This window comes from Oreochromis aureus, linkage group 9, assembly GCF_013358895.1.
Source record: "Oreochromis aureus strain Israel breed Guangdong linkage group 9, ZZ_aureus, whole genome shotgun sequence".
Taxonomy (NCBI): domain Eukaryota; kingdom Metazoa; phylum Chordata; class Actinopteri; order Cichliformes; family Cichlidae; genus Oreochromis; species Oreochromis aureus.
Genome location: NC_052950.1, coordinates 17,421,196 through 17,447,263, shown reverse-complemented (window position 1 = coordinate 17,447,263; position 26,068 = coordinate 17,421,196). Strand labels below are relative to the sequence as shown.

Sequence of the window (26,068 nt, the reverse complement as noted above, 5' to 3'; positions counted from 1 at the left end):
GTCCAATATATATACACAAGCACACACACTGTACTCTAAAACACAGTTATGTTAATGAGCAAAGCGTCACAGTCTAGTGATTCACTCCAGTGGGCTTTTTCATGCTTGTGTGTCTGTCTCCAGCTTTGAATGGCTTTTGTCTCATCTTTGTTATTTGCTGATGAGACACCCTAGATCACAGATTGTGATGGAATGAAAACAAGTGCATAGAGATGTCCCTATAAATTTTCAGGGGGGGGGTGCACACAGGATGTTTATGTGTACGTTTATTTATCAGTCACCACAACAAAGCAGATCAGCCAATTGTCCATGGACAAAAGGGGCAGTTTCTCTAATAGGCTCATAGAAAGGCCTATTTGTTCTTCTGGAGCGCTGCAGAAGAACCACTGCCAATGAACTTCCATTGGACCTTTTTCAGTAGTGAGCAACAGATCCCACATTACAGCAAAAGCAGTGTAATACTGTTAAGAGCACTAGTTTTGCTGACAGATGTGTTACTTCACATAATATTTTTACTCTGTTTAATAAAGCTGCGTCACCACTTTAATTTTAGGAAGAGCTTGTTGTTCTACAGTTGCACCAATTGATCCTCAAGGACTTAAAATGGTTGTTTTCCATTTGATACATCAAACACACCCTGTGTTCCTGCCCACTCTTTAAATGGCTCAAACTTGAATGGATTAACAGATGTTTGAGGCTAGCTTTGTACTCAATTCAAAGTCATTTTTGCACCATCGAAGCAGCTACATAGCTTTTTCAGCTTTTCTAATCAGAGCAGCTTGTTTGCATTGTCTCGCTCTTTTTTTTGGTTATTTTTAAGCACTCTTTTTTTTTTTTTCCCCCTCTCTCTGTGGTTCCTCCCCTGCCACCGCATTCTGCTGGGCATGCCGAACATCCGTGCACTTCACATTCTTTGCAGCCTCTGACACGAGCATGTGCTCTGGCTCGGCACATACAGCATTCATGTGCACATCCTTTATTTTGGAGCGCAGGAATGTCTGTCATTGTCCTCCTATCATGTCATAGCTAGCTTACTTATTTGAGGAAGCAAGTGACCTCCGTTTTTGACAAACTCCTTTGCTTGATACATGTTTCATTGACGAAGAGATGAACATAAACAAGGGGAGGGGCCAGTTCCGCCGATTGTATCTTTCCAGTCTGGTGGAGAGGTGCTGCGGGGACAGCGTTGCATAATATCCATTCACAAAATGTCCTGAACTACTTTGGTCCTTTGGCTAGCCTGTCTGCTGTTCTACTTTTGTATATGACACTGAAGTCCAGAGGACGCAGGGTGTAATCTGAGCTGCACGACTCCTGCAGATATTGAGCGAGTTGTCACTCATGTCTAAGTGTCTAGTTGTTAGTTCTGTTATTTGCTTAACCTGATGTCAGCTTCTTATTCCTAATCCTAGTGTCAGATTATTTAACTTCTCAAATAAGAGCAACACTGTATGCAAGAGCAAAGCAACGATTTACATTACCGTGCCTTTGCGGCCCACAGCATGTAGGCCTTTGCTGATTAATAGCATGTAGGGCCACATGCAGCGATTGCACCGAACTATTCATCACACCCATCTGCTCTGCAGAATAATGAAAACTTTAATGGGGTTTTAATGTGCTGTCCCCACCCTCAGCCATCAAAGTGACATTCCAGGTGATTATACCTGGGCCCGAGGGAACACAATTTCTAAGCGTTTTCTTGTTGGATGCTGCTGATGGAAATTCATGGATTGGAAAGATTGTACTGTATGTCCTAATAGCAACCTTTGCTTGAATATATTTCTATTGGTGCATTTCCGTGTAGTACACTATGCACTTTCTTGAACTGCGTAGTGCTGTCTCAAACCGAATGCCGCTTCCAACCACACATTTAATGCTGAATAATTATACACTGAAGGTGACAGCTTAACACAAATAAATACCAAACAATGCTACATCTGTTACATCAATGAGTGGAAAAAACTGTGCCAGTATTAGCGATGGTATAAAATATGGACCTAGCTGCCATGACATCACCTGTTGGTTTCTCGAGTCCTGTTTAAAGTGTCAATATGAGTATTTTCATTGTTGTCATTGGCTGCAAAAATCTGGATGTGATGAGGACTTCAAACCACTGATAATTCTTGATTTTAAAACATAGGACCAAGATTAATACAGTAGACTTTTTTTTTTTTATTCAGTATCACCCAAAATGAGTGACTGAGCCCATAAACAAAGCAAGAAAGCATTTATCAGTGGTCAAAACAAAAAGTGCTTTTCCCTTAGACTTCTATTGAGGTTTTTCAGACATGTGACCACCAACCATGTGACATTAACTTCTCAGCTATTTTGGGCGTTTGCCAATCATGGTGATTATCTAGGATCATGTGAATAAGGCCCCAGTCACATTGGCTTAGAGACCAGTCCATGGTCATCTTGCAACCTTCAGGTGTGAAGGAAAAATGAGTATTCCACGTCCAGTTGAGAGTGGTTGCTGGGGGTTGATGGCGAACGCTGGGGAAAACTGATTGCTAAAACCTCCAGAACAATAACCAACCTACCCTTTGCTAAGTATACATAGTATCCCATCCATGTACTCTGTAGTGCATTGCATGTATTCGATTTGAACACACTTTTGCACAAGTAAAAGTACCGAAGTCTGTGATTTGAGACAGGAGTAGAGTTTTTTTCACCCCCACACCCCAACCAAGACCACCACACCCACCCTCAGGTCTGTATTTCACTGTATCTGCTAACATGTTATTTTTTTTTAACCTCCTCTGATTTAGCACTGCATCAACAATCATGTCAGAAACAGAGTTTCACTCTCAGCCCTCGAGATTCTGTAACACTAGAGGTGAAAATGAGTAGCAAGGGGGTGATGGATCTATTCCTTTTTAAGTTGTCGTTAAGACACTAAGCACCACTTTTTCAGTGTGAGAACTGTTGTTAACTAAATGTAGAATATTTAACTGGATTCAGAGCATCAGGAGACTCAAATAAATCCTACAAATACTTTTTGTCAGTCGCTTGCCTGATCGTTGACATCAGAACTCCCTGCAAAGGTAAACTTGTGCAGGTTCTGTCTGCCACAGTAGCTCCAGTATTTAGAAAGTCTTGCTATGAAGGGCACCTCTGAAGATATTTCTCTCCCACAGTTTGATGGTTTTGCAACTGATGTTGCAGCTGCTTTAATGTGCTGATAGGGAGGAACAGTCCACTCCTGAAAAAAGCAACACTAACCTGACCATCATTCACTACGTCACAGTTAGAACCCGTGGTGCATGATGGCATAAAGCACATTATAAAACCAAATCATGCTCATATATTAATTCTAAAACTCTGAAAGTCTCCTGCTGATCGCACCAAATGTAACAGTTGTTTTTTTTCCCTATATGGGGATTTGCACATATGGCTAAAAGAGGGGTGACACGCTTTGTAATAAAAGCAGACTGATTTTTTTTTTCTTTTTTAATTGATGACATTTTGTGCTCCTGAAATCTGACATTATTTCATATGAATATTGAAATTAAATGACACAGCTGACCAAATAGCGCTAAGTGGCAATGGGATTTAGTGCTGGCAGGTTGAGACTGAGAATATAGCAGATGCATAACTTTCATTAACATAACCGGACGCTCTACAATACTCTTATTGAGGGTGTGGTTGTGTTTGAGTTCTTAACTTGTTTAGTTGGAGTTCAAAATTGGTCTATAAATGTTACATTGACAGCAGTAGTAAATACTCTAACATACTTCAGAGTATTGAAGGCCACTTTTTTCCTTCATTTTCATGAAAGAGGAAGAAAAATGTTGGTAAATGATTAAAAATTGTAATTACGTATCTTTTAGAAATCCGGTAGTGATTGAAGAGAGTATTTAAACCATAAAGACCTTCCATAAATGAAACACAACTTGTTGTTCAGTATTTTATCCTTGTTTCTTTACATCTTTGGTCTCAGAAGCCATGACATTGACCATGAACAGCTCCCATTGAGCTCTGCAGCCACTGAAGTCTGCTTGCGATTCAGCAGTGGTCAGCGCCCAGACACAGTGCATTGCTGCAAGAAAACACATACTGCAAAAAAATGCATTTCACTTGTCACAAGGACAGAATAGCAAGTAAGAAGGAGATTAGTAAGAAGGTGTTTTTCTTTTTGTTGTTGTTTTTGTTTTAATGAACTCAGATCAAATTATACCTGAGGTTTAAAGAAAATGACCTTCAAAAATTATTATAAAATCCATTTTCAATGAACTTTGTTTCACGCTACTAATTATTATCATATTGGCAAGAACTGTTAATAATATTACAACCAAAGCTTTAAGCCATAAAACAGATGCTCTGTTCTATGATGCAGTGAAGAGACACTCCACTAACCAAATGAGACTGGATTTGGATGGCATAGGTGCTCGATTTAGATACATGCTGTTAGGTGTTGCAATGGTCACCCTGGGTACTGTTACTGTGTCCATATATTCAGCCAGTCGAATTCCCATTCACTGTCCGTGGAGCTGTTCCAGAACTAGTCTCTTTAACAACAACAACAAGGCACTTTTGGCAGTCGGTTCGGAAGAGATGTGTTCGTTTCCACAAATCAAGCCTGAGGAATAACGTCCATAATGTCTCAGATTAATTGTTCAGACTAATGCTTTTTTTTTTGTGCTTTCTTTGTTTTTTGAGCATAATAACACAGATTTCAGCCTTTCAACTGGTGACAAAACCTTTTGTCTCTGAACATTTTTCCTTAAGTAACATAGTTTTTTTCGGTTAATGCTTCCATCAAGCGGTGCATCTCCGTAGCTTACCAAATCGAACTAAAACATTTATTGACAGATTGCTGAGCGCTGTGTATCACATAAAATCGGTTTCGCGGTCATCAAGCCACAACCAGAATTCATACAAAAGGCGCGCAGTCAACTTTTGAGAAAATGAAAGGATTTCAGGCCGTGCATGTCCTCGCTTCTTAACACGTTGTGTCTCATGCTTTTTTAATCTGATAAGCATCTCGAGGTGTATCCTGACGTTCTGCAGCAGAGCTCTACTTAACTGCAGATATGCAGGATAATTAGCGAGTTGCAGATATAGAGATTATTTCCTGTTGAGTAGACCTTTCATTATTAGAAGTGATACTCTGTAAAGGCTGTCTTTGGTGATAGGAAGCACTGTTTTGATGAAAATTGCTCAGCTGAGGTCATACACTATAAGCCCCGGCGGGCCTTTGCGAAGGCCTGACGGGTTCTGCTTAGTGTTTGTACATATTAGAATTGCTAATCAGATGTTAATGCTAGTGAGTGGCAGAGTTGCGAGGCAAGGCAGCTACAGAATGGTAATCAGCATGAAGTTGGCCTACAACAAAGAGGCTGATTATTTAAGCCCCACTCGTTGCATTTTTTTTTTCTGTTCCAACCACAAATCTAGATTCGTACATTTGCTTGTGCATTTCCTTTTGAAGTGCAGCTTGACGTCAGTACTATGTGATTAAAAAGATTTCAGTAATTTTTTTCACGTCGGCTTGTTTTCTTACAACGGTTAACAGAACATTGGCTTTGTAATTAGCTTGAAATGTAGATTTTACCACCAATCTAGCGCCACCCGCTTTCCATCTGTTCACAATTAATCAAGTGAAACTGTTCAGTAAGCTTACTATAGTCACAGCCGCTCACTTAGATCTCAGTGGCAAGGAATAACTCTTGGCTTGTGTGCTCATTAAAGTAACCTATTAACATGCTTTGTGGTTGTATTATGTTAGCTTGCTCAGGTCAGGCTGCCTGCTGTGTGGCTGCAGTGGGCGACAGATGGCATTATGGCCCTCAGTGGGGCAGTAAGCGGATGCCCATGGTTAGGGTTAACTGCAAAGACAGATGTAAGTTTTTGTTGCTTGAAGTGACTGCGCGTCAGTGTGGAGTTTGATCACGTTGATGTTTACAGAACTGCTGTTGCTGCTTTCTGTCCAATGAATGGGTTGCTGAAATGTCAGTGTCAGTCTGTTGTATTGTACTTCAGTCTCACGTCTGTCATGTCGCATTGGCTCGGACTGGTGTGACAGGCCATTGATTGAGTTATAATTCATCATATTGTCACGGCGGATGTGGTTTGAATGGATCTGGTTCAACAAATTGTTTTTGCGTCAGCTTTCTTTCATCTTTGTAAATTTGACTTCATGTTCATGAATCTTACCACAGTTTAATAGGCGTAATAGTAGAGCCTGACTGATATAGGATTTTTAATACTGATAGTGACATTTGAGGATTTAAAAAATCAGATATAGATCCTTTTTTTTCCCTTTGTACTGTTTTACAAATTTGCCTAACAAGTGAAAAATCCCTGGTTTGATCCCAGGTGGAAACACAAATCACCCTTAAACAACTGAAAATTAGCTGCTCTTCTACTGAAAAACGGTACAAATAAACTGTTAACGAGTTGCTCTACACGCAGCTCTACCTGACACATTTTGCTTTAGCAAACAAAAGCAGATTCCTATACAAATACAGACATCAGGTACTTTCAGTCCATAAATCTGTTCACCTCTATATAATAGAGGCCAAACATTTTCATTCTGTGCTGTTCTTTCTGCCTTAAATACCATTTAGAAGATGCATTAAGTTGTTTTTTTTATATACAGTTGATATAACTGTATCAACAACTCCTTCTTCCCCACTGCTATCAGACTCTGAACATCTGACCTATTTTAACAGTAATAATATCAAACCAGCATATTAAGCTCAGCTCTTTTGCACATAAATCTATTTAATACTTCAGTTTTTTTGCCTCCATTTATTTTATATTATTAGAAATGCTTTTTTTCTTTGCACACATGACAATAAACTCTTTGAATCTTGAATACAGTTTCATGATTTTTGTAACAATGACATTTCTTGAGTGCTGCTTAATTAACTCTTAAAGTTTTCAGCAAGAAAAAGTTTGGTTTTGAAAAAAAAAAAAGTAACATTTTTAGCTATTGACAGTAATTTCACATCTTCTTAATATTTTATAAAAGTTTAGATTTTTCAGCCTTGCTTCTGATTTCATCACAGCTTCCCTGGAGTAAAGCTGTATACGAGCATCCATCAAAATGAAAACGATGCAGCAAATTGAAGGTGGATCGCTTTCTGCCAAACCCTATCCCAAGCACTGCACACATGCAGTAAACGTAAAGATTCTCACCCGGTACCCACTGATGGATGTCTTCGTCTTTAAAAGCTCTCCCTTAGGCAGAGTTCAGAAAATGACTAATTTCTCCTTAGTCCCCTTTTAGCACTACATTTGAAGCACACCTTCTTAATTTGCCATTCTCAGAAAGTTCCCTGAAGCATTAAATGGGTTGTCGGGCGCTTATGCAGCAAAGCAGCCTGGGAACCAGCGTCCTCGGAGACTGAAGAAAGTTAAGAGCACTTTCCATCCATCTCAGTTCACACACTGTTGGCCTTTACAATTCACATCCAAAGCCACTTAACGCTGCCTTTGAAATACCATGAGCTGCAATTTTTTTTTTTTCCTCCCCCCATCTAGTGTAAAGATTGTATTTCGCCAATATCAGGTGTCCATTGTGAAGGTTACCAATTTACTGTGGCTGTGAAGAGTTGCAGCTGCACACAGAAAGCCTCAAATCTTGTCTTCTATTCTGCCCGTTTAAGGTTCAAGAGATCAAATGCCAAAAAGCAATTTACCGTGGGACCGGTTCCACAGTGTTAACTGTTGTTTTCCTTTTCTGCTCTGCTTCAGGTGTTCCTGCATCGTCTCAATCAGTACGCAGCCACCAAAATCGAAAAGAACGTCACAGAGGAAACGGTGAAGGTGAGAAGCAGTCTTTTGCTCTGACACTCCACTCAGCAGCAAAAGTTTCATTTAAAAATTAAGCTTTTTTTGGAGGGGGGGTGGGGGTTCTTTCAACCTGAAACAGCATAAAGTTCTGGACTGTAGAAGAAGCAGTGGGCGATCCAGGAAGCAGCTGTAAATATATTCTATTTTTAAATTATCCCAGCTGGAGGATAATAAAGGATGCTCTCTCACAGTGGGAGCGTTTCTTCTCTGAGTTTGCTTACTTTTGAAGGTAAACATGCATTCACTGGATATTTACTGAATGTCCTGTGTTTTTGGAACGCGTCCCCTCATGTTCTGATTTGTTTGGGAACATGCTGACGGGGGTTTTAGATAACGAAAAGGGTCATCGCTGCAAAGGCCGACAGCTGCGATGCCACCAAGTGCTCCAAAATGGAAACGCAACGATCGGATTTGCCCAGATGTTTTTTCTTTTTTCTTTGGTATCACTAGCTACTAAATTTATTCTGGCCTTAGAACGCCCATGAAAGACTTCTGGTTTTCATGCTTTGGTTTCATTTCACTCGCTTCACTTATCCAGCACAGTTTTTTTTTTTTCTTTAATATCGCCACAAAAATGACATAAATAAGGGCAGAAGTCAACACCACATGAAGGCTAAGTTTCCACACAACAGATCTTAACATTGTGTTTCTTTTTTTTTTCTTTCTGTTAAAATATCTCTAATTATGTTTGAAATTCAAATATCAAAGAGATCTTAAGCTAAGATACTCATTACAAAGAAACCTCGGTTTTTATTCCGTGGCCATCAAAGCACCACCGACCACAAGAGGAAGCATATGCCAAAGTATTGATTCTCTCTCTGCCTCTCTTTCTCCCTCTCTCTCTCTCTCTTTTAGGTCTTATTCTCTAACATTGAGGAGATTCTGGCTGTTCACAAAGACTTCCTGTCCATGGTGGAGGAGCTCCTGCAGCCCGACCCTCACGCTCACCATGAAATCGGTCGCTGCTTCTTGCACTTTGTACGTAACTCATGCAACTCGTGCTTCTGCAAATTGAATGTCAACTCAACGCATTTTAATTACGATGTCTTGTCCAAGCTCTTAAAGCTCCGTGGCACTGATGCTATCTCCCTTCGTAATACTCCTCAGTTCACTGGAGCGTGTGATCTGAAAAAGGGGGGAAAAAACCCCTCTGTCAGGGCTTCGGTGCACAGTTATGCCGACGTGCTCCACGTGTTGTCAATTTAGCTCGCGGTGAGAGTGCCCACACGTGCAATATGCCTGATAGAGCTCTGATATACTGCTCTTTCCCACTGTATATCACAGTTCTTTGATGCGAAGCCTTGAGGCACGCTGGCATATAACGGTCTTCGAAGTCTAATAAATCTGAGCGTCCTTCTGTTGAGTCTAAGGCAAGTTTGTCGGTCGCGTCTTGCTGCTGCTCGTACAGGTGCAAGAGAGATGACCTGGCAGTCTAAGTGGTACATTTAGGTTTATGACGTGACCTCATTAGCAAGATGGGATATACTGAAAACTCATGACCATAATTCAGTCATGAGCAGTCATGTGTGTCCATAGAGATGAAACAAATTAGACACGCCTAACGTATTATGCAGCGTTTTTCAGAGTTTCCTACTCTGTAGTGATTTGTTGGTGCTATAAAAGTTTCACGAAAGAATTACACAATCTACTCCAGAAACACAAAAAAGCCAGCCAGCTGGGCAGCGCAACTCCCTCTGTGACTCAGGCCCGAACATTAGTTCATGCTGGCTGAAGACTTTCCTTTTGGGACTGCATTGGAATCAGTCAATCAATCCCAAGGCCAGAACATAAACAATTTGGGTGTTCGTAAATAGTCTTCCTAGAAAACACGATTCGAGTCGGGCGATCTGTAAAGTTAATCATAAAGTTCTGTTTTTGTACGCGCTCCCGCTTGTTTTGACAGTTATGTCTCTTCAGATCACCCGCTTTGTCTTCTGCGGCACAGCAGCACGGCTGAAGACTGTGTACTATTTTTGCTGCTTTGTAGTGACTTTGTAGTGAGTGATTTAGAGGCTGTGTGGTCTGGGCGCGCTGCGAAAGACAATGAGTATGGATGTCATATGAATGGCTTTGGTGGAAGGTTGTCGGTCATATGGCTGCGAGGCAGATGACAGGATATGATCGCTATTATGTATTTGGTGATGAGTGGGACGAATAATTTATATCCTATCAATTATATATATGTGCTCTCCAGTCAGTTTGCCTCTTTCTCTCTCTCATCTTTCTTTATTTTACAGTCAGTTTTTCTGTCTTCTTTCCTGCCCTGTCTGGGTTCATTTGTTTTCTGATGCCCTCCTCTCCTTTCCCATTTTTCTGTTTGACTTTGTTGCCCTCTTTCTGTTGCTTTCTGACTATAATTTCTGCTCCTTACATGTCCCTCTTTTTTTTTTTTTTCACCTTGACTTTTTCTGGCTCTTGCAGAGGAGCCGTTTTCAGATTTATGACGAATACTGCGGGAACCACGAGAAGGCCCAGAGGCTGCTGCTGGAGCTCAATAAGATCAGAAATGTCAGGACATGTTTACTGGTGAGAAGAGACTGCGAACCTTTGTGTATTTGAAGAAACTGTAAGCAGTCTTAAAAATGTATGTGTTTAGGTTCAGTAACAATTAAATTGTAAGTTCGAGCCTAAATCTGAGAAATCTGTTTTAGTTCTTGGTAAAACTGAAACATGATTTCTGGAACAATTAAAGCTTCTGAGGTGATTTCTAAGGGCCACTACACACTCTCCTGGGCATACAAACACGCAGTCACCCACACATAGCAGCTGGACAGTGTAAAACCCTCTACTCTGTGTCCCAGTTTGTTTGACAGTGATGTGGCTCTGCCCCTGTGTGTGGGCTGACTCCCACTTCCTGTTCCGACGCTCTTAGAAACTTTCACTTCCACAGGGGAGCATCGTGTTGCGAGAACAAAAGTTGACTACGTTCCCACTGCTGGATTGTGTTTAGGGAGGTCAAAAAATGTGCACATTTTTCTTCTCTGTTTATGCACAGGTCCCCACTCATAGTTTTATCCTCTGTTAATAATTTTGGCTCCTTTTTTTGTGTATGACAGTTACAAGCATCTCATCACACCCTGTGTTTGGAGACAATGAAAAGACGTCTTCTTCCAGTAAAGAGTTAAACACCTAGAAAAACTAGAGTATGACGGCAGGTCTGCTTGTATTGATTGGAGACGTCTGTGGGGAAGTGTATGACCTTTGCTCAGACTGTAATTGATAGGGTGAGAGACAAATGTGCACATGCATGTACTATATACAACTATATAGAAAACTGGTGTCTTTAATCTAAGGAGGCAGTTTAGCCAAAGATATTAACCGACACTGATCTGTTGTGGTCTTTATAGCCTTGACCCTTTGGTAACCTAGCCTGCCATCAGGGCCGTTTGGGTCTCGTGTTACCCTCCAAGCTCCAGTCAGCCATGAGCTTATATACTTCAGGTCATCTCCCAGACCCTACAGTAACCAAGATGGAGATATCCGCTCCATATAACCTCCACTATAACCTTTGGCCTGCTGACATATATAAAATCTGGTTTAGTGTTTATACTCAGCAGTACCTCTTCTAAATTTCAGGTGAAAGAAAGGTGTGATTGAATATTACCTCATAATTTGCAACCTACCACATAAATTGTCACGCTGAGGGAGAAAAGTTAAACTCATAGTTTGTGGATAGCAGTGTTGGTCAGGGTCGCGATTCCAAAACATGGCTATAAATAACCCAGAAAATACTTCTTACCAAAGTGTAGGCAGAAAGATTACTTCACCTATTAAAATGAAAGAATTGACGGGACTTGAACAAATTGGAGCAGAAAAGTTAACTAAATGGTTCAAATAGCTTTCTAAATTCATGGCTAACTGTTGAAATGTTTTAGCTAAAGGCTAGTCATAGACAAATAAACACAGCTGAAGTATAGCCAGCTAGCTTAAATTTGGAATAATAAAGTTGTCAATAATTTTGCTAAAAGTATAGCTGTAAGTTAAATGTTAGCTAACTCTAAGGGTTAACAGTTGAAATAGCAAGATAAAATCATGGCTAAACATTGAAATGGTTAGCTAATGGCACAAATACATTTTCAACGGTTACATCACTTAAAAGAAATAATTAGCTGTTAAATAGTTCAGTATCATTTTGTTAATTTATTGAAGACGAAAATATTTTCACAGCTTTTTGCTAATTTATGCTAACACATAAAGTTTTGTGTATGCATTCACTATATTTTGACACCTGTTTGACCTGTAGCTGCCACACTTATGTCTTTCGCTTTTAATTGGGTAATTAAGACTGGTTAAAAGCATTGCATTAAATGCACAGGAATGACACTATCAATACCCAGCTAATATTCACCAAATGTACTCATAAAAATATAGATATACTACATCTGTTTCTTAACAAACATCAAACATTGTCTCACGGTGTCGTCACCCATATTCTCGCTTCACTTCAAGTGAAACTCAGAATCCACTTTAAAATTCTGATATTAACATAAAAAGCTCTTCACAGTCAGGATCCTGCTTATATGGCAGAGCTACTCAGACCAAGGTCAAGGTCTGCTAACTGTTGAGCGCTCTTATTTTAAAACTGGAGGCTTTTTAGGTTGTAGCGTCCAAACTTTGGAACAGCCTGCTTGAACAGACTGCTGAAAACTCATTTTATAGGTTAGCTTCTTCATAATCTTTCTCAAATACTTTACATCTCAGGTGTGTATGTTGCAATGAATGTAACACTATATATATGAATCTGTGTGCTGTAACATTCATACTTACCTTTTACTAGCTTTAAAGCACTTTGTAATATGAATTGCTTTATTATTAGTACGGATTCTCTGACAGTGTTTCATATTTAATTTAGCACAACTCTCCTCTCCTCTGTTATCCTCTCCTCTTGATCCCACCAGAACTACATGTTGCTGGGAGGCAGAAAAAACACAGAGGTCCCACTGGAGGGATATCTGGTAGCTCCTATTCAGAGGATTTGCAAGTACCCGTTGCTGCTCAGAGTGAGTATAGTCTTGTGCACGCTAACCATGTGTTAAAGAGATACCACACCCATGCGCCACCTCTGTAGAGCAACTTCTTCCCCTGTTTTCGTCCAACCACACCTAGTCATTAGTTAGGGCTGTCCCATCCTACTCACATCAACCTCTCCCTTGCTAATGAAACACTGGCCTCATATTCTGACACGTCTCTGCTTTAGTTCCCTGGCACAGCCACATTGCAGGAATAACACGAGGCCTATCATCACCTCCCTGGCCCAGCTGCGCTTTCAGACACTTTGACTGGGCTCATTCACACTGGCACTCTAGGTTGTTAGTTTTGAAGTTTCCATTTTTGAATGTGAAACGTGAGTGAAATGAAATACATTTTCAAAGGCTTGTTTGAGTCGGTGATCTGAGCTGTCCCATTTCATTTATCTTGTTATGATCTATTAATTCTCCCAGGCGCGTTCTAAACAGCCACCAACATATGCGCAGAGATGTTATGATAATAAGGGGTAATCCAATGCGCTGCGTTTTTGAAGTCTTTCAGCTGCCAGGGCCGTAAAGTAACACCAATACATCCAGAAGAGTGTAAATTGTGCACTCATAGTAGCTGACATGCTAAAACACAGTGTTTAGACTACAGATTATGAGATTGGCATTTCAGTAGAAGGGTTTAAACCACTAAACTCAAAAACCACGAGAGAGTGAAAAGTGAAGTGCTTTTCATGATGGAGCAACATCTGCCAGCTATTCTTCCAACTGTGTCGCTTTAATTATACTTTTCTGTGAAGTTATGTGACATTTTGTGTGATCTGTACATGCGTAGGAGCTGCTTAAGAGGACCCCGAAGAAGCACAACGACTACGCTCTGGTACAGGAGTCTCTGCAGGTGATGAAAGAGGTGTGCTCCAGCATCAATGAGGCCAAGCGACAGATGGAAAAATTGGAGATTTTAGAGGAATGGCAGTCGCATATCGAGGGCTGGGAGGTGAGCCTCAGTAAAGCGTGTTTAATGATTTATTTCATTAACTTTCACTTAACGTCTTGCTGTATTTCAGAGTTTTGGGGATTTTTTGTTTTGTTTTTGTCCTAAGCTGAGCTTTCACTACTTAAGCTGAAAGTCATGACTTATTTAAAGTTACTCAGCCCTGTGCCAGCAAGAATTCCACATGGCCTGACTTGTGTAGCCTTTTAAGCTTTCGCATACTCGCTGGGAACAATGACTTGTATTCACAATAGCCATACTTCTTCTGCATGGTTGAGTTAAAGCCGTCATGCTTTGTGGTGAGCAGTCTGATCATCATCGGGTAGATTGCACTTCTTTGTATGTAGGGTTATTTTTTTCCCCCCCGTAGGTAGGCTTGATAAGGGGTCGTAGCAGTTGGAAAAAGTGTAAAAAGTGATGGTAATTGTACAGAAAGAGGGCAGAATACTTATGTAATTGACCTGGCTTCATGTGAAGGGGCCTTGAGGCTTCCAGCACACATGCACACAGAGAGATGCTGCAGTGTTGATAGAGCCTTTTCAGGCAGCAACAGATATTTGTTTCTAAATAGAAAACAGGCTTTTTGACTAAAATCTTTAGAGTTTCTTGCATTTGACTGAGTTGTTCTAGTTTTTCTATGGTCACCCACAACTTTAAAGAGTTGCTGTAGTATTAGCAGGATGCCTTTTAGTGCGAGTGTTTTGCTTTACAGTAAAATATATGGCAGGAACTTCAATAGTGATCCATTAATACAGTTTAAATCCAACCCAAAACCTCAATGTAAGGCCATTATACAGGTTTTAGGTTTACAGAGCGACACACAAACACACACAAATCTAAGAATAGCGTAATCAGAGTCAGGCTTAGTTTTTGGGTGGGGTGACATCTTGTGTTTAACATAATCCTGGCTGTAGCTACTTTGCAGTTTCCCCTCAGTACTTTTTATTAATTGTAAACATTAGCTCATTCTGGAGCTGGACCCTGCGACTGCTGCACGCCAGGCTCTCCGGCTCTAAATGAGATGGAACTAAGAGGGAGAGAAGAGAGGGGGGGAAGAACTGAGTGATGGTTGTATCTTGTTTTTCTGTGTGGGTGTTTTTGAGGTATTTCAGTGGGATGTGGAGTGATTGTGAGAGACGCTGTTTTTTTTTCCATTTCTGCTCCTCCTCCTGGGATGATTGCTTGTTAGCGCTGACCCGCTCCACTGCTGGCCACCCTCGGGGCATCCTGGCAGGTTCACCTCCCGTGTGAGAAGCAGGGCTGTGGCCCAAAGTGGTCGCCATGATTGTGTGCTGCCAGCATTCGTCAGGGTAGTGATTGCCAGTTGGTTAGTGTTGCATGTGTCTGTGTTTTGTCACTGTGCGCTATAAAAATATGTTAATTTTAGACTAGAGGGTTGTAGTTTCAAGTTTCATTTCACATTCTGTTCTCTAGTTTAATTAGCATGCTTAAAATGTACTTGAGTTGTAGAGTTTGCTTGATTTGGCTTCCTTAGCTTAAAAAATTCTCTCATCTCTCGAGGTAATTGGCAAATACCACTTCAGAGCTCAATGCTTTATTTTTTTTCCTCTTAATTAATGGCATATCCTGCTTTGCAATTGTTATGAATCATTGTCTTACTATGAAAGTAGATGCTTGAATTCTGGATGAAACGGATGATTGAGGGTTTGAAGTGTGAAGCTTTTTTATGGAGCACGGTTAATATAAAAAACAAGTGAAAAATGCTGCAAAAGAAGTGCAAATTTAAGTGAATGGGACGGAGGCTCTGCTAAAAGCCTGTCTAACACAAAGAGGAAGTGTCAGTTCTTCCATTAAGGACACGCTGCTTTACAATCTGGACCGGTGTGATGTTGCCATTGGCCCCTTCAAGTGACCGAGACCTCTTTCTGTGTCTGGTGCGCACACATTGAAAAGCTGCAAATTAGTTTAACATCTGGTCATGGGCCCTTGAAAGAGTGGGAGAGTTAAAAAGAAAAGTGTGGAGGAAGGAATAAAAGATAGCGAAGAACAGAGCAGGGGAAGAAAAGTGAAAAATGATCAGCAGAAGGGAAGGGAGGAGAAGAAGGGGGAAAAAAAAGAAGGGGGATAGGTTTTGGCCCGCCCGTGTCTCCGTCGGGAGCACATTTTCCGCCTCTGTGTGCATGGGGGTTATTTTTAGCTCTGGAGGGCTGATCAAACGTGGTACATAAATTCCCAGAGCAGGCAAGGTAAGGGGAAAAGACAGCACACTTTATCATTTGCAGCAGGAACCCCAACCAATCTGGTGACCAGACGCGACAGTGCAGCACATGGTTGGACTGGACGGGATGTTGTTCTGTAGAGGCTATTAACGGCCGCGCGTTTTTAAAATCCCACAGCAATCTGCTGTGAGGAAGCGGGCGTGTTTTTACAGACCCCTGAGAGTGGGAAGAGGAAAAGGCTGGGCTCTGTAGTCCCTCCTCCTTTTCAGACAATATACGTGAATGCTAAATGCCACAGTTTATATACTTTACTATTGTTTAAAATTAAAACTTGAACTTTGTGCACAAATTCCCACGTCTCTCATGCATGTTAATGACAGCTCACCTGTTTTTTTTGTGTTTTTTTTCCTGCACCATTGTCCATTTGCAGGGTTCAAATATCACAGACACATGCACGGAGATGCTAATGCAGGGTGTCCTGCTGAAGATTTCAGCTGGGAACATACAAGAGAGGATTTTTTTCTTGTTCGACAAGCTTCTGGTCTACTGCAAGAAGAAAAATAGGTGACTTTTTATTCATTACTCTTCTCCAGAGAGAATGAAAATATTGTTTGTGCTAATTCCTGTGTGTCTGTCCTCCTACAGAACATTTAAAGTACAGACTTTATAAATAATTCACTGCACCGTTCCTTTCCTCTTACTGTGGGAAGTATTTTAGGTTCTGTTTTGTGAGGGAGTTGGAAAAACGTTTAAGGAGGCAGAGATGGAAGATGCATATTAGAAAAGGATTTAGACGAAATTTTGGGTGCTTAATCAAGGTAGGGATATGAACCACCACGTTTGGGTAGTATTTTCCTTTTAGATTGATCTTTCAGATAATCTTTGGATGCAAATAATACGACATTTATTCCGATCAGGCAAAGCTGAATCGTGAAACTCCTCTAATTAATCTGTGTTTGGCAGCAGAAAACCAGATGAATAAGCTGAGTATACAGTATCAAGTATTACGTGTAAAGTATTTTGCTACTGATTACCTTTGATGTCAAAATAGGCTGGTCAGTGTGACTAACTGTCCACTAAATATGATTTAAGTGTTCAAGGATTAATCATCGTCTTGTTTCTCTCCGTCAAAGGCGTTTAAAAAACAGTAAGACGTCCACTGAGGGCCCTCGCTACCTGTTCAGGGGAAGAATCAGCACTGAGGTGATGGAGGTGGAAAATGTGGATGATGGCACAGGTGAGCAGTGCTTTAAAGGAAGATACTCCATTTATTTTGGACAGATGCTGTTTGAGTTTATTATTTTTTGTCATTGTCTGTGCTAACTTGCCAGGACCACTTACAGCAGTTCTGGCAGCAGGAATTTAAATGCATGCCATAATAAGCCACACGGAGAAGTAGACAACATAGTCCTTGGCGTGAGCTGGTGCACAACTGTGTGATTTTACACTTGGATCGCCGATGGAAAAATGAGACTTACCTATAAACATTTTTTAGACGTCTATAGTTACGTATCCTTGGGGCTGTGCTGCTGCTGGTCCTCGGTGAACTTGAGCGCTTGTGTCTTTTGGCCTCACTTAGCCACTGATTAGCATTTATATTTGTAGAAGCCATCATTTCCTTTCCAACGGTCCTAGATGGGCAGTAATATTGGGTGTTTTTGGTGAGGGATGGATGGGCTTGGGTCTGGATAAACAGGCGAGGCAGGCGGCAGAACAGTAACTTGTGGGTGTTCTTCACCGCAGGCGGGAGATCTCAATCTTAAAGCCAGGGTGACTGGATTATTTTAGCTTGGATTGCTATGTTAACAAAGTGCCACGACTTTTTCCCAGGCGCACACTTGCTGCCTGAGGTTGAAACACGCCCTCGGGGCATTCCATATAAAGGACACCACCACCACACCGTCTGTGTTTTTAGACGTGATTGTAATTGATGATTGTAATGGGTCGCTTTTTGTTATAAGCTTAAAAAGAAAAATCAAAGGAATGTTGGGAAGAGACTGGAAGGGGTTCCTAAAAGATGAAAATGATGATGGGCAAGGGTCAAGAGTTCACTTCCTTAATCTGGAGGCTTCTTAACATGTATATACTACGGGCGTAGTTAATCACAAGTACGCAGCAGCTCTGAAGGAGTATTCTGAGGACTCAGTAGTAAATAATGCTGATGGATAGTCCTCCTTCTGCATTTGTTCCCTCTCGTTTATCTCATTAAAGGAGAAGAGCGATAATCAATGAACCACTCGATAGAAAGTCTGATAGTAGAGCAGGGAAAAATGAGTCCGAGTCCAGCATTTGCAGTAAGACAGAGTATGATATTCTCTGGATGTTCTTGTTTTTTATTAAAAATAGACCACACACTGCTGTATAGGAAAGTAATAACTCATCGGGAGGCATGTTTTTTTAAATTTATATTGTTTTGTTTTTTTTTTCTTCACCCCTTTATAGTAGCACTGATGTCACTACGTCATTCGGCTTTGCGTTTCTCTGCAACGGCTCACTTTGTGCCCCATGTTACTGCTGTGTTTCATGCGGTAACCCTTATTTACTGTGAACCCGACTTCCCAATAACTCTGTTTACAGTGTCACGATCAGTGTAACCACAGACTCATGGCCTTCCCCTTTCAAATATGAAAAAGTTCTGGGATTAAATAAGTCCTCCCCTTGCAAAGAGCTGACTTTTTTTTCTTTTCTTTTTTTTAAACCAGAAGGAGCTGAGATTGTTTCTGCCTGTGTTTTCTCCTCCTCAGCTGACTACCACAGCAGCGGGAACATAGTGAACAACGGCTGGAAGATCCACAACACGGCCAAGAACAAGTGGTTCGTCTGCATGGCCAAGACCCCGGAGGAGAAGCAGGAGTGGCTGGAGGCCATCATGAAAGAGAGGGAACGCAGGAAAAGTAAGCAACTGTTTGTCAGTGTCAGGGCTTTTATTACACTCAGGGAAAGCCGGTCAATGTTTTCTCCTTAGCATCTGTCTTGATTTAAATAACTGAAAATATAGGCTGTGTTTTGGGAAAATCGATACAAAGCAATATAACTTGAATGATTAAAAACGCAAATAGATCCCAGCTGCGAACAGCATGTGGGATCTGCATCTAGAACTGAAGGGGTTTCTTGAGTAACTGTGTTATTTCCCTCAAGCAGATCACATAATGAAGGCTATAGCAACTGCTGATTATCTTGTCAAATTAGGAGACATTAACCTTCTCCGTCTAGTGATTGATGCTTTTAGTGTAGGAGCTAGGTGCAAAGATTATTAATGCGGTGATACTGACGGGCTCTTTGCACCCTCTCGTGTGTAGGTCTGAGGCTCGGCATGGAGCAGGATACGTGGGTGATGGTGTCAGAGAAGGGAGAGAAGCTCTATCACCTCATGACCAAGGGTAACCTCATAAAGGACCGGAAACGCAAGCTCACCACCTTCCCCAAGTGTTTCCTGGGAAGGTAAGGATCCTTCTGCTGGTCTTGATGTTTATTCCGTCGAGTGTTCAGCCCTGTGGGTTTTCTGTGTCATGTAAGCATTTTACCTGTGAGTAGATCAGACTGCATGACTGTGCCAGGAGCCTTTCAAAAATTAAATCTGTATTCTGTGTGTCTCTAAAGACTTATAGGACCTTGTACTTGATGTTAAAAGAAGTGGTATTAGTAATGTAACGTAATAATAAAGATCAATTGGCCAGGATTTGTAAAGACAGCTGCTGGAAAGAAGAAAGCAATGGCACTTTCTGCTCAGGAGACTCTGTGTTGTGTATCCGCCATCTCAGTCACGGGAAAATGAAATCCAGCGAGATTTAGCCCATGAATCTTATTTAAGGATTATTGGTGTGGTGTCTGGGGATGGATCGGCCATTGAATGCCAGTCATAAATCACAGGCTAGATATCCCTGCGCGGCTCAGCTGACTGCCCCTTTTGCTCCCTCGCCCATGTTAGATTATAGTAAACTGTCTGCAGAGAAATCCATGAGGTAATCGTTGTAGAAGGTTCATTATGCCAGAGGGCAGCTCTGTCTTTGTGTGCGTGTGTTTGTGTTACCGTCCGAGTGTGTCACGCTCATTGTTGTCCTTGAATTTTCACAGTTAATTTGGGCGTGCTTTCCATATTTACTTTTGAGTCTGACTATCTCTCCTGCACTCGCTGACAGGTGAAAAATATTTACCGTGAGTGGTGCTTTGCTGAAAATCTCGTCCTTGGGTTATTTTAGGTAAGCAGAAGTTGATGCCACCATTTGGGTATTTTGCTTTCATGAATGTGAAATGCAGACGAATTGGTTTCACATCAGTGTTGTAGGTTTCTGCGCACTTTAATGAGATAAAAGACTTGAATACCTGACAAGGACAAACTTTTTTTTTTTTTTTTGGTAGTTCTACTTCAAATTAGATCAAATATGTGGGCACAGACGCTTTTATCAGGAATCTGGGAACTGCAAAACTCTTTCTCTTGGTCCATTCGTCATGTTCAGCATCCTCTCTTGTTATATCCCATATTGTACCCCAATGTGGGAAGAGGACAAAGTGCGACTGAGAAGGTGACGACAAAGATAATAAAAACAACAAGCTTCTGATGATGATATGTGGCAGCCAAAAATATGTTTACAGAGCGATGCCTGTAATTTTAAAGGCTCAGCTAAATCATTGAATGCTTCCAAAAGACGGCCTGGGTTGGATTCTGTTCAAGTTCTGATCCTCTCTAACAAATTTGCCTTGTAAACACTCCAGTACAATTCAGAATGAGCCATGTTTTCCATTTGTTATAAAATTGTACTTTCAGTTTGTTTTTCTTGAGTTGTTACAGTCACGTTGAAAATCTCCCGAGCTTATACAGCCATGTCAAAATCCCTGTTATTTTTAAAAGCATAAAGAGAGAGGGGGGGAGCAAAAACCAACCAGAAAGTCCAATTGGACATAGTTGTGGCCAAGTTACATGGCATGGTGGTTTGAAATGAAGGGTTACTTTCTCCTTTGGTCCACACAGACAACATCAGATCCCTTGCGGTCCGGAGAAGGAATGGATCTGTCAGCTGAAAAGATTAGCAGGATCAAACACTAGTCCGATGCGGTCATCTTGTTGAGTCTGAAGCGATCGTATGGTGAGAAAGTAGCTCAGGGAAGCTTTCTTTGAAAACCTATCCCCTTACACCTGGATGACCACTTGTGGGTAAAAGGACATCTCTGGCCCCTCGGTACTTCCCCTGTCTGCGCTGATTTCAGAGATGATTACACGAAGGCGTAATTGGCTTATGGAAACCAGCATTGTATGTCTCTGATGAAAACCACATTGCCTATGGCTTCAAGTCAGCCCACTCCCTCCATTGTGAAATGCTTTGCCATTATCCCCTTTCCACGCCTCCCCCTTTTCTTTCTGACTTTTTCTTTTTAAAACTGAGGGCTATTTCTGTGTCTCAGACTCCTCCCCTTCAAATGCTACGATCTTATTTGAGGTTGGTTTTCTGCGAGAGGGTAATTCATCAAAGAAAATGTGTATGACAGCCACCTAGTCTGACATTATCATCCAATTTTAAACCTGAAACAAACAGAAAAACCATGTGCACATTTCTACATATGATGGACTCCAGCAGTATATTGCCGTGACAGATGCTGGTGAGAACCCTCCTTGTTCTTCGTGAACTTCTTTCTTTTTGACATTAGATTGGATACACCTTTATCTATGACAGTTATGGTAAATGGACTGGTTCTTGTATAGCGCTTTGCTACTCTGCTTGAGCACTCAAACTGCTTTATACTACAAGCCTTATTCACCCACACATTCATACAGTCATAAATGCTTACACTTGGATGATTGCATCGGAGCAACCCCTTATGCACCATGATCATGGACATGGGAAATGACATTGGAAAATGGAGAAACATGCGTAATTGCTTTCTTGCTGAGAGTTCTGTAAGAAGCCTTTTTATCTCTTGCAATGCTCTTCCTGTTCTGTAAATATGAAGTTATGCCAGCGGGTAGTTTGTTCAGCTTACCATAAAGACCACATGGGGGGAAGCAGCTTGGCAGTCTCTGCCTGAAGCACTAAAATGTATTTAAATGAAGCACCTTTAAAGCGCACTAATTAACACTTTCTATCTTGTTTGTTTAGTCTATACCTAAGCATGTGTATATAAAACCTCAGTTACAGGCAACCGCTTCTTCTGACTACCAAACCAAGTAAAACTCATACTAAACAAACATAAAGAGCTCCAGAAGTTCTACATAGTGCGTCCCCCCCCCCCCATAATATTTTTTTTTTTAAATAACTTCTGCTGGAAATAAAAGCCTATAAATAAATAAAATCCTAATTGTTGTAAAAGTTGACCTTTTAGCTTCGAATCTGTTTAACCTTGTAAAATATTTGATTCAATGGGAGATTTAAAAAATCCATGACAACATATAACTAACCACAAAAATTCAAGTTTGGTTAGGAAATGTTACAAAAAACTGAATTAACCCAGTTTAACACACACACACACACACACACACACACACACACACACACACACACACACACACACACACACACACACACACACACACACACACACACACACACACACACAGATGTGAGGTGTTTACCTGGCATCATGTGCAACTTGGTTTAGTATCTCGTCCAAGAGCCCTGTGGCGCATGGAGTTGCAGCAAACCTTGTGATTAGTGGGCAGTGTGCTCTACACTTGGGCCAAGACTGCGCAGGATGTCAGCTTTCCAGTTTTCTTCCATTTTTACTCAAGAAACGCGTAACTAGTGGCTCCACAGTGTGGCAGTGTTCGCCTAACGAGCGAAAGAGCCCCAGTTTGATCCCAGAAAGATGCACAAATCCTTTTGGGGGTTATTTCAAGAAGGTATAAAAACCATATTCAACCCCATCATAGACCTTTTCAGATCATTTCTCCATACAGAGGTTGTTATAGGTTTGTGTTTTTTTTCCCCCTGAGGTTTATTTTGGAGCGAAAAGACATCAACAAAGAGTGTGACAAGCTGGCGGTGGCGTGTTCAGTGAGTTGTTTCTCTAAAATCGTTTAAAAAAATGCTGCTTTTGGCTCAACTTTGACACCAGTTGCCCCCATCGTGGCCTGGAAGCGAGTTCCACAGAATTCCAGTCGCGCTGCTGGATGTGTTTGTTTGGCTTTTGCGGACAGACGGGACATCAAGGATGCAATCAGATAGACTGCCGCTGCATTGCCTGTTCATGCTCAGTCCTCTCTGTCTTTACTCTCTCTGTCTCTTTTATTGAGTCACTAAATTATAAAGAATTATCCCATTAAGTTCATTTGGGCCAGAACATCAGATGCTGTGTTTGGTCCTTTTAGTGGTTGGTTTGTTTTTCTCTTTCCAGTTGTAAATGGTGCAGCGGGGGGAAAAAAACCCCCACCCCCACCCCCCCAAAAAAAAAAACGTGTGTTTTTTCTATCAAGAAATTCCCAAGCTTGAGTCAAATCCTCTGTTATTGATGTTATTATATTGTGTGTCTAAATTAAATAAAGTCAAACCGGACAAAAAGCGAGAACTAAGGCCTGCTGGTTGTTTTAACAAACAAACCTGGGCCTTGACTGTAAATAAATCATTCCCCCTTTGCCAGCCCGGGTGTTTGTTGCCATAGTCACGTTGATTTAGAGTAAATGCAGTTTGTAGAAAGTTATGAAGGCTGTTTCTTCTCTTCTCTCTCCAATAATCACAAACATTGCCCTTTTATGAAGTGAGGAAATTTCCCCTGGGTTTTCTGTGCATTTGTGTTGTGTTGTTGCGACTGTATGTTGCTGTGCCAGTTCTTTATTTTGTGCTTCTGTTTTTTGAAATTTATTCCCCCACCCAACCAGTGAGTTTGTGTCCTGGCTGATGGAAATCGGTGAAACAGACAACCCAGAGGAAGGGGTTCACCTGGGTCAAGCTCTGCTGGAGAATGGCATCATCCACCACGGTTAGTTTTTCATTTTTATCTCCCTTCTTCTCTCCCACTCAGACCTGCTTTATCATCCTTTCCTGTCCCACATATTAAATCAAATCTGCCACAGTCTAATTTACTTTGTGCTGCACAGTGTAGAGCATGCAAATGCCTGCCATTCCCTAACCTAACCTCTAGACATGTCTGAAGAATGCTGTGCTTTCACTCTCTGGCTGGAGTCTACAAAGTAGATGTGGCTCTCTTATTTATTTCTTAGCAGGTGTCCCATTTAAACACAGCTTTGACACAATGTTTAGGTAAGGGATTATAAATATTAATCTTGCCTTGATGTTTGTGTTATATTTTCTCAGCTGCTGTTCTGTGGCTTTGGGTAACAAGTGTGTTTAGTGCATGAGACTTTAAGCTGGCTAACGCTCTGCATTCACACTAAATGGCGCATGCAGCCCTGCATGGTTTTTCTTTCTTTTTTCTTTCTTTTTTTTCCTCAAAAGTGTAGGGCCCCAAGTCAAGTTGCATCTTAAATCACTCAGGGGCGCTTTATTGCTTCCTCACTGAGAAACGAGATTGGGCTTTAGAGCTGTTCCTGACAGAGAGGAATAACTCAGAGCCCCTCCGAGCTCTCTCTCACGGTGCAGTTAGCAGTCCCCATGCGAAAAACAATAGAATATCTTTTTATTTAAAAAAAAAAAAAAAACTTTAATGGAACCTGCTCAGCTGCAGCCAAGAGTACGGAGCCAGCTTTTATGACTGCTGGAGGGTCTACACACAGTCCCCTGAAGCGAGAAAAGCAGGAAGCTCTGAGCAGCTGTGCTATCTGTGACCGCTCTGTGTGGGGTTGGAGTCCTTTTCTTGTCTGGAGAGCTTGTTTCTCTGTGCAGCCCTGCTTGGTTTGAATGTGTTTTGTTTTTTTAAATTCTTACATTTTCACATTTAAAGCAAACTGAATAATGCTCCCCTTCACTCTGGGGCCTGAATGTGTGGCCTTTCTTTAGTCACAGACAAACACCAGTTCAAACCTGAGCCCGTGCTCTACCGTTTCCGCTACGACGATGGCACCTACCACCCGAGAAGTGACATGCACGATGTTATATCCAAGGTAACAGTGCTGCGGTGGAAACCAAGGTCGATTTAAAATCGCACTTTCAACGCATATCGCTGAAATAACCCAAACTCTCTCTCCTGTTTCTCACAGGGTGTTCGGCTGTTCTGCCGTCTTCACAGCCTCTTCACTCCCGTCATCAGGTGGGCGGTCATTTTCTTTTCCACTACATTGCAGTCAAGCCAGGTGGGGGCATGTGTAGTTTAGCGTCTGGCTTTTGTGCCTAAAAATAACCCCTGCCTGCTACATACGAAAAAGTGACTAAGAGGGATTCGTTTGTGAACTATGAGCTCATTGTTTTCGAGGACTTGTGAGGAGTTGGCACAGGCTCCTGTGGGTGATTGAGCATGACAGCTTTTATCTGGCTGTTCTCAAAACACAGATGTGCTGAAAGAAACTGAATCTATTGACTCAATTTCCCTTCGATGCGTACATTTATACTTAAAACAAAAATCGGTGATATTGTGATGAATCTCACGTCACTTTTGATGCTTTTGAGAGGAAAGTTTGTTGGAAAATGTTGTCATGGTGAAGAATGTGAGTTAAGTGGGTGATCATTTGATTACAAATAAGGTCCTCCTACAGTTTCCTCTTTTTTTGTGTGTTTTATAACCTAACACATGGTCTTGATCAACATGGTAAGCAGCTTAAAAGTTAATTCTAAATATCTGGTAGTTGTAGTAATACAAGTTCGACAAACATTCCCATATTTGTGGTCTTTTTACTTGTGTTTGTGCAGAGATCTTAATTTCATTCCACATTTTCGTCATTATAAAACCCGTTTTTCAATAAATAAAGCCAAAAATTAAAGTTATTAATGCAGATTGTTTTGTCAAAAATATATGACCAGGTTTCTGTGCTTGTCCCACTAGACATCAGTGTGGCATTCGATACTGTTACAGCGATTAGAGCATGTTGTGGGTATTGAAGGTACTGTGCAGTGGTTTGAATCATATCTTTTCAAACACAAAGGTTAGTTAGCGAGTTCTCCAGGGTTCCGTGCTAGGACCAGTTCTATTTACATTATACATGCTTCCCTTAGACAATGTAATTAGAAAGCATAGCATGCACTGTCACTGCTATGCAGATGATAGCCAACTTTTTCTGTCCATGAAGCCATACAACGCAC

The 26,068-nt window shown here is 41.3% G+C and overlaps 1 protein-coding gene across 1 annotated transcript in view; it reads left to right on the top strand.

The window, feature by feature from the left end:
* The window catches only part of prex2 (phosphatidylinositol-3,4,5-trisphosphate-dependent Rac exchange factor 2), a 94,206-nt gene that overhangs the window by 10,055 nt on the left and 58,083 nt on the right, over positions 1-26,068 (top strand). The window contains exons 2-13 of the mRNA XM_039617481.1: positions 7,702-7,773; positions 8,656-8,778; positions 10,222-10,326; positions 12,699-12,800; positions 13,609-13,770; positions 16,378-16,511; positions 17,081-17,184; positions 18,692-18,841; positions 19,247-19,388; positions 23,755-23,855; positions 24,833-24,936; positions 25,033-25,082. Coding sequence (XP_039473415.1) covers positions 7,702-7,773; positions 8,656-8,778; positions 10,222-10,326; positions 12,699-12,800; positions 13,609-13,770; positions 16,378-16,511; positions 17,081-17,184; positions 18,692-18,841; positions 19,247-19,388; positions 23,755-23,855; positions 24,833-24,936; positions 25,033-25,082 — 1,349 coding nt within the window. The remainder of the gene's footprint in view (positions 1-7,701; positions 7,774-8,655; positions 8,779-10,221; positions 10,327-12,698; positions 12,801-13,608; positions 13,771-16,377; positions 16,512-17,080; positions 17,185-18,691; positions 18,842-19,246; positions 19,389-23,754; positions 23,856-24,832; positions 24,937-25,032; positions 25,083-26,068) is intronic.